Genomic DNA, 9,401 nt, shown 5'->3' with positions numbered 1-9,401 from the left:
ATTTTTAAAAATAGAAATTAAACCAAATATAGTTATATGTTGACTTTAAACTTTTTTTCTGTTGGCGCGTTGGTTTTGTAAGCGAGCGAACAGACACTGTGGCATTTTATTCAGTCTACATTGACTAGCTAGCACAACGAAAGTATAGAGTGGATAATTAAATAAAAATAACACTTTTTAACATTATAAATTTTAATACTTATCAAGCTATTAAATAGTAGTTTAAAATCATAAAAGGAATATTAAATATTTTTTGTAATTATTCAAAACCCTTCATTTCAGTAATAAATCTTTAGATCCTAGTAAATTTAAAATATGCTTATTCCTCTTGCGTATTACATGGATTTGAATGTTTAAATAAAATAATATATTTGGTAAATAATCTCAGTTATTCGGGTGATACGTCGAATGGTAATTTAAAATTAAGTGGTATGCGGTAGAAGCCTTATTATATTAGCGTTTTATTCGAAATTTGAAACCACTACATAGGCTTAGGTGTAAATTGATGGAAAAAAAACTTGACTGGAAGTAGTTTACTGACGTGTGCCACGGTAACCAATAGAGCTATGCTACGATATAAACGCTTTATATGGAACCTTATCCCACGCGTGCGAAGCCAGGACAGGTAGCTACTTTCCCATATACAAGGCCTCATCAAATTCGGGTTAGTAAAAACTAAATCAATATTAAGTCAAATATAATACACTTATCTGTACTGTCAACAGTACTAGAAGTGTTAGCATATAACGTCATTTTGTAACGGCGTCGTCCGTTACAAAATGACGGCCATCTCGAAAGAACGATACAGTAGTAAGCTATTTTATTTCGACTCCATTATATCTCTGTCCGCCGAAACACGGAGTTGCATCGAGTCTATTCTTAAACAACTTCATCGTTGCATGTGGATTGTGGACTTAATACATGAAAACTATATTTTAATTTTAATTTAAAATATTTACTATATAATATATTTACGTCACAAGTATTCAGTTTATATGTATTAATTTTTGATCAAATGACAATTGACATATTTTGTCTGTGCTTTTGACAAAATAAAACTTTTTTTTCAAACTGATTCGTTTAATAATCTAAAACTATTCAGCAATTTTTTATATCATTTAAACTTCATTTGTGTTAGTTTAAAATCTCTATATATCTATTATTCCTATATTTATTTAAGATGTACAAAAAACTACAAAATATATTGTTTGTGTAATATTTTTATCTCACTAGTTTAGTGCAATCGTTTTTATTCAGTTTTTATTCAATATTCTACAAATGATAAAATTATATAAACAAAATACATTAAGAACGTCCACATATTGTATTTGCTTCTCTGTAAATAATTATTTAATTTTGAATTAAAAATAGTATCAGAAGAGTTTACGGAATCCCCGACTTCGTAAATATGTTTCGAAATAAAATAATTATGTATAGAAAATAAAATTAAACGAAGGACGAGTAAGAAATATTAATGTTCATTAATATGTTTTTTTTATTTCATTACGAGAAACGTCACTTTCGCTTAGAGTTTAAAAAAATAATAAAAATAGACAGGAATATTTAATCTGTAAACTATTTTTGATGTCATTAAAAAAAGTATTCGTCTTTATTATATACGTGTTTCAGAAAAGGAGAAAATAAAGATATACGTGTTTCAGTAGATATCTAAGAGCACTGGACTGTAAATTGTAAAACAAAGGCAATAAAATCATGTGCTTTTGACATTACAACGTACGCAATAACTAAATATAAATGTGAATTGCGCGCCAAAATACTAATTGTTGTTTGTAATAATAGCCCAAACTAATTACTCGGAAGTCACTCAGCGTCATCGTGTCACACTTAAGTTCAGACTGCGTATTAAATCGCACAATTTAAAGGGCTTTGCCCTATCCGATGTTTACATTTGTATAACATAAATTGTACTTACACATTTGCTTCACATATGTTAGTTTTTTTTAAATAACCGCTATAAATTTATTTCGTCTATGGAGACAAAATGAGGTTAACAAAATTATGTTCTAATTGTTATATTTGTTTCCGTGTTAGATTTATAATAAAAATAAGCAAGTTTAACTAACTATAGACTTGATTATGTTATATATATGACTATATAATATATATGACTTTTGGTAGACTTATAAATAAGATATCTAAAGCTTATATTCTAAACAACCACGCCCAAAACATAGAGTATGGACTATAGCATTGTGTGTGTAACGATATTTTCTAAACGACCTAACTTATTTTTGTAAACACGTCAATTGCCATCATTTCATTGTTCCTTAGCAAGGTGGCCCAGTGGTAAGAACGCGTGAATCTTAACCGATGATGGTGGGTTCAAACTCAGGATGCACCACTGAATTTACATGTGCTTAATTTGTTATTATAAATCATCTCGTGCATGTATCTAATTTCACTGAAATTCTGCCACATGTGTATTCCACCAACATGCATTGGAGCAGCGCGGTGGAATAAGCTCCAAAGCCTCCTCGAAAAGGGAGATGAGGCCTTAGCCCAGCGGTGGGACATTCACAGGCCTTGTTACCTTAGTGATGACGCCTACACATCGCTGAGAAGACGATAGACGTATCGTCAGAGATGCTGTCCCAGTGCCGAGTCAGGTTACCGACTCGCATACTTATTAAGTACATACTCAAGTATTGAAATTATAGTATTCAGACACACGGTATTCTATTACGGGTTCCGAGTACTTTATGGTATTCGAATACTAAGACTGGTACGCAAATCGCGTTCTTATATTTACATTTCTTAAATCTGTCTTATTGTGAAGTTACGCACGAATACAACACGTATGAGTATATAAATATTGTTTTAATATTTACATTATTCTGAAAGATTAGCTTTCTATTAAGTATTCGAGTGTCTGTCCGAGTCCTCCGATACTGTAGGTTGAATTAAATGAACGCGGGAAGTATTCTCGTTTGAACTGCAAGTTCTCAAACTTGTTTATTTATAGGAAAAATGCTTAATGACTTTCGACAGTATGAGTTTACCTTCAGTAACTCAACCATGTAGCTAGCATGTCAAGCAACTATACATAACGGTTATTAATTGAAGGCGGAATATATGTACATAATAATAATTTTAAAAACACAGTTTTTTCCTGTTTCCCCCACGGAAACAGTAGGAGGTATGTGGGCCTCATTTGTATCCAAGGCGCCGAGTGCACCCCAAACATTGGAATACCCACTAAAAAACCAGCGGTACCCTTTCATTCTTAACGAGGAGCGCCACGGGATCACTTGCGCATACTACCGTGACGCTCTGCACCCGGCCCGCCTATGCCTTATATTATGGCCTTAATTTTAAAAACCCTTTCGTAACCTATCTGAAATAAACTAATCATCCTAATTAATATATAAATATAACTGGCTTATGTCAAGTAAATAGCCAACTGAGCGCAGGACATGACATATTATAGTGTACAAGTGTGTGCACAAACAAAGATGCACATCAATCTTATTGATCTTTTCTAACTAGATTGGACGGTAACCCGAAACGAACGCGATTTCATACAGAACTATACAGAATATCATAGATAATTTATTATCGAGCAATGATATTGCGTCAAATGTCAAATAAATGTCAGTTGTCTGTAATCCTGTCATTAGAATAGGTTACACAGAATATAATAATAAATAAAAAATCAAACAACAAATTAGAACTTATGCAAGAGATTTAATCTTTTCAAACGATGTTGTATATTTTTCAATCTATCCTCATTCGTCACATTCCTCTGATCCCGGTAGCAGCACCTCCTCTCCTTCTGTATCCGTTTAACCAATTTCAACACGAAATATTTCTTCCCACAATTGTCACACGGATACCTGACACCTACTTCATCAGCCGTATCACCCATTAAGGAATAAATCAAATTGATCCGTCGCTTCATAAATGAGAAGCACAGATCACAGACTTTTAACATCTTCGATTTATATTTTGGACAATTGGATATATCCTTATGATTTGCAAGCTGTTCATTACTGTTGAACTCCAAACCACATTCCAGGCAATCATAAATATGATAGTTCCTCACGTGTCGTTTGTATTTTCTGAACCTCAAGCCGCAACGTTTACAATTGAACGTTTTGAATTTCTTCGCTTTAACATTCGGATGATATTTCGCTATGTGAGAATTCAGTGTTTTATAATTGCCAGCTATGAATTTATCACAGTATAAACACAAAAGGGGTTTCCCTTGTAATATTCGAATGTGATCCATTTCATGCTTAATTAGTGAGAATCTGAAATTAAAAACAAATTATTTTAAAACAGGTTGTTGTTTAAATCAGTGGCGCTTTAAATTCATTTGTAGTCAAACTTTAAAATTCAAGTGGTACTTTAAAATCAACACGGTTTATAAAAGTGCTCTTAATAACATACTTGAATTAAGTAAATTCTGATTAAGATTTTAATGAAGTGTATGTTAGGTATTGCATAAAAACATACCACAACTTCTCACTCTTTTGTTATAAGGTAATACTTGGTAAGCTATTTAAGGTGTCAACATTATTTGAAAAATCACTTATTATTATTAAAACCACACTATAGTATATGTATTTGTAAGCTTCATTCCTATTAGGGTTGCAAGGCATATAAACAAAATGCCTTAAAGAGGCTTTTTAAAGCTGTTACTTATATAACACTTAAAAGTAGACACAGTCTGAGTTGTCTAGACTGTAGCTAGTCACCAAAAAATATTAAGGGACAAATGCGCTACCACCACAAATGTGGACCAGTACTACAAACAAATATTTTGTTAAAATTCACTTGTTGTTCACTCCTACTAAATACATCATTCTTACAGTAACAGCCTGTTAATGTCCCACGGCTGGGCTAAGGCCTCCTCTCCCTTTTTGAGAAGGTTTGGAGCTTATTCCACCACGCTGCTCCAATGCGGGTTGGTAGAATACACATGTGGCAGAATTTCAATGAAATTAGACACATGCAGGTTTCCTCACGATGTTTTCCTTCACCGACAACCGTACATCATTCTTAATATTTTCTATTACTTGGATGTATGGCTTTGTGGAAGCCTGCCTGAGTAAACACCATTCATTCATTAGATATTCTACCGCCAAACAGCTATACTTAGTATTGTTGTGTTTCAAATTGAAGTGTTAGTGAGCCAAGGTAACTAAAGGCACAAGGGATATAACATCTTAGTTCCCAAATTGTATTGGGGATGTAAGGAACGGTTAATATTTCTTACAGCACTGATGTCTGTTGGCGATGATGACCACTTACCATCAGATTCATTTAACATGCCTAATCGTTTAATAAAAAAAATCTAACTTACCTATTCGGATATGAGTTAGAACAATATTTGCAACTGAAAATGCCCGGTTTCATTAGACTTGAATAATCAATGCTAATATACTCCGGTTCCTCGTGAGCCTGCACATTTTTAGAAACATCATTGACGTTACATTTAATAAGATCCCCATTGAACATATCGCAATTACTATATTTCGAAGGGGGATACACCCACGGTGGGTCCATTAATTGTATGTTTACATTACATTGCGTTACCAAGTCTCTTATCAAACCATTCGCAGTTATATCTTCTTCAAATTTGAGTCTATTTCTTATTGGTTCAACTGTTTCAAGTGTTTTTTTATCATCTTCTTCAGCATTTATTTCATATATCATTTCACATTTTACATCAGTATTATTATATTCTGTTAATACTGTTTGAGTTTTTAATCCATTAATATCATATTTTGGTTTATTATTAACTGTAATTGTGTGTTTTCTAGCGTTATGAGTTTCTATATCATCAACTGTTGTGTAGGTATTACAAAGGTTACATCTGTATAGAGTTTGCGACCACAGGGGTATTATAATGTGTGATGCATTATGTACTATACTATCGTATCTGAAAACAAAACACATTGATTAAATAACAATTATTATTCTACATAAGCGATTTTAATAAGCTTACGTGTTAAAAAAAATATTTGTCGCACATCACAGTACAAGCTAATATAATGCATATAGATTTAAGAAATAAAGAGACACCTAAAAGAAGACTTGTCTACAGACATCTAAATAAAATTGAAATGATTTCAAAATAATTAGCTCTTTTTAAGTTAATATGACCATTTATGAGTTACCAGCCATTTTGATAATTTAAATATTATATGTGCATAGTTCAAGTTTTAAAATGTTACAGGCAACAAGAAATATTATAATAATATAAATAATACCTATGGTTTAATGTTAAAAAATTATGTGAGCATATGATATTACATTACACGAGCTCAAGATAATTAGATTATCAAATTATATATGTATATTAATGTAATAGATATCCATCTGTGACCTGGCTGGACAAAGTGCATCCGACAATTATTGAATCAATTTCGAACTTCACTTATGTCTAAATTATTCAATACAATGCGTCAATTGAAGAAGATGTTTTAAATATCCATTTCTATAAGCTAAATTGATAATCGCTATGTTAATTTTGCCTAGGCCTTGTGATGGCACAACTAACATTTATTTCCTCATAAAGTTTACATTTAAATCACTTACAGAGAAAATTACAAAATAATTAATAGAAAATTAAATGGAATAGGCGTACATAGTAACAATGTTAAAATAACCTAATAATATCAGTACAGTGCAAGCAAGTATGCATATTTTGTGATGTGGGTAGTCTAGTAAAACAAATGCCATTAAATTACAAATTCAATAATTCTTACCTATTATTAAACTTCTTATCACAGAAATCGCAAGTCACAATACTAGGAGTCTTCAAAGCTTTATAAGAATTAATATCATCGCTTAGTTTCATATTTGGACGATTGAGTAAATCTGTAAAAAAAACAAATAACATGAAATTTATGAGACAGATACACATATAATACATGAAACACAATTCAGCAGACATATTATCTTAATACAAACTACTGGTACGGCTTTGTGCCAGCACATCTGGGTAGGTACCACCCACTCATCGGATATTCTACCTTAAAACAGCAGTAACAAATATTGAGTTAATTAAATGGCCTAACTGATTTTACTAAAAGCAGCCATAACATTACCAACTACAGAAGAAATACACTTGAGCATGAGTGTGTGCACAAACAGAGGCTTGAATTCAAGGTCCCGAGCTTATGAGCTAACTACCAGACCAATAAGGCTGTTAACATGAATTTACTGGGTACTTCGTGTAAGCCCATCTGAGTTGTATTCCGGTCTAAAGGATGAATATGCCAGTATAATTATAGGCATACCGCACAAGGGACATAACATCTTAATTCTCAAGGTTAGTGGCGCATTAGCGATGTAGCGTTGGCTAATTTGTCAGTTCGCCTCTTTTATAAAAAATATATAATTGAGTAGTTATTGTATAACTTAAATTATATCACCGGTAGAAAACTAAAAGGCCTACGTTTTAGGCCAATCATTTTTAGGCTATAATTTAATATTTTGGTCATATAAACAATTTCTCATAAAAACTATACCAGAATAAGTTTTTTCTGCAATCAAATAGCCTGATATTTGAATTTACGTTAAAAATTACATGCGGTTTCTAAGCATACAAATATAGTTGCAATCTATAGTTTTTTAATTTTATGTGATACTAAAAAAGTGCGAAGATCGTAAGAGGATAGTTTTAAATATTTTCGAAGACGAATTGTACATACCTTCCTTTAATTTCAAAAATATATCTACATAGAAGGATACACATTCAAAATTTCAAGTAAAATAAATATGGTTAGGTATCTTTAGCAATAATTATAACCTATATATTATTGCTAAATTTTTCGGTTAAAATCCTGTATTTTCTAATTTTTACGTCATTTCTGTACCTCCATCTCCAAGTCACCGGAGAAATGAAAATATTGAATAATTTGACAGATCGGCACAGAGTAAGTTTAAAGTTATAACGTAGACAGAGAAACAAATAAACCAAGGGGCCGTGAAACCGCGATTGAGACAGAGATAGTTTGTTAATGTGTGCGTATAACGTTGCCATAGTAACTGCATTCCCTGTTTTGGGAGATAAATAATTTTCAGGATTTAATTAAAATAATTATTTAGTTTATTAAATTTTACTTTTTAATATTTATTACACTTTTTTTTAATTAATTTTTTTTTTGTTTTCCAACTACACCCAGATACTGTTGCATTGTTTGTTTTTGTTTCGGTTGTCAATAGTACTTCGGCATCTTTATATAGTACTGGATTAGCATTCTCCTCAGAAGTTGAAATCTAAAACACTCAATTAAATTATTACTAAAGAATGGTTGCCACATAGATTTCTATGTTAACCTCTTGACTCGGAATGTAATAATATTATAAATTTATGGAAAATGTTAAATAATGTTGTCGTAAGGAAATTATAAAAAAAGAAGTACGAATAAATAAAAATAACATATTTACATATAACGAAGCAGTTTAGGTTATTATTGGACTCCATATTTATTTGTTTGCATTGTTTACGAGTCGATATTTTTTATGGAAAATCGGGACATTTTCTTTAGCTGACGCTGGCAGCACTTACATGATAAATAATTATAGGTTATGAATGATAAAAACTGGAAAATCCTATTATATTCAGGATTTTAATGCAATATAAGGTTCCGTCATGCTATGGCATAAATAAACATCACTGAGAAACTATATTTAGGGACAAAATAGTCGTACTTACACGAGAAAACACACGCCGGCAATTTTCTTCTTGATATCGCTTTAACATGAAATAATACGACAATGCACCATTGTATAACCTTCGGTATTATATAAGGATTGTTTCTCGGCATTTTCACTGAATTAGAATCATTTTCTAACATAAAAATAAGTGAAAATTGAACAAAAAACACAATTAACGCACCAACTGTCAAGTTCGCTACTTAAGTAGCGAAACAAACACCAAAACTGGTTACGCGATATGGGACAAAAGGTTATAATAAAAATAATTATAATAAAACTGTGTTACCATCAATCTTTCAATTCGAATTGACGTAAACTTTAAGCTACTTAATTAAAAAAATATATGTATTCCTTTAAATGCAATCATTTGGTTTCAGCCAAATCAACATTCGGAATCAGTAAAAGATACCGATTGATATCAGTTGCAAGTTGTTAAAAACTTTTAAAATATTTAGCTTAAGAATGAAATTTCTTTCGTCAGATAAGACAAGTCATTCCACTGGACCATAATAGTTCAATACGAAAATTACTTTAATTAGTGTAGTGTTTGTGTAGTAATATAATGAATGCTAAAAAATGATAATATAATATGCAATAGAATATCAGTTTTTTTCATTGATAGTTCACTTATTTCATGATCATCACTTATCAGCTGTTTTTGACATAACTTGTTAATGACAATATGTCATACGTCATTACACATATTATTA

At 31.4% G+C, this 9,401-nt stretch overlaps 1 protein-coding gene across 2 annotated transcripts; it reads right to left on the bottom strand.

Annotated features, from left to right (window-relative positions):
* Positions 1-3,685: 3,685 nt before the first annotated feature.
* LOC126779552 (zinc finger protein 62-like) lies at positions 3,686-7,854 on the bottom strand. Of its 2 annotated transcripts, none has more exons than XM_050503651.1 (4): positions 7,683-7,854; positions 6,735-6,846; positions 5,327-5,905; positions 3,686-4,271 (listed from the first exon to the last, which is right to left on the bottom strand). In XM_050503651.1, exons 2-4 carry the CDS (start codon positions 6,824-6,826, stop codon positions 3,686-3,688), a joined length of 1,257 nt encoding a protein of 418 aa, XP_050359608.1. In that variant the 5' UTR covers positions 6,827-6,846; positions 7,683-7,854. The 2 variants fall into 2 exon arrangements, with proteins under 2 accessions (XP_050359608.1, XP_050359607.1); XM_050503650.1 differs by lacking the exon at positions 7,683-7,854 and adding an exon at positions 7,077-7,224.
* Positions 7,855-9,401: the final 1,547 nt, after the last annotated feature.

The sequence above is a fragment of the Nymphalis io genome, chromosome 29, assembly GCF_905147045.1.
Source record: "Nymphalis io chromosome 29, ilAglIoxx1.1, whole genome shotgun sequence".
In the NCBI taxonomy this organism is placed as follows: domain Eukaryota; kingdom Metazoa; phylum Arthropoda; class Insecta; order Lepidoptera; family Nymphalidae; genus Nymphalis; species Nymphalis io.
Note: the sequence above shows the minus strand (reverse complement) of the source record. Positions and strands in the feature narration are given on the sequence as shown.

Excerpts from the sequence above, each read along its gene's own strand:
- LOC126779552 (XM_050503650.1), bottom strand. The coding sequence starts at position 7,104 with ATGCTCAAGTGTATTTCTTCTGTAGTTG. Across the intron at positions 6,847-7,076 it reads GTGTATTTCTTCTGTAGTTG|ATTTACTCAATCGTCCAAAT; the intron begins GTAATGTTATGG and ends TTTTTTTTACAG. Across the intron at positions 5,906-6,734 it reads GATAAGAAGTTTAATAATAG|ATACGATAGTATAGTACATA; the intron begins GTAAGAATTATT and ends TTTTGTTTTCAG.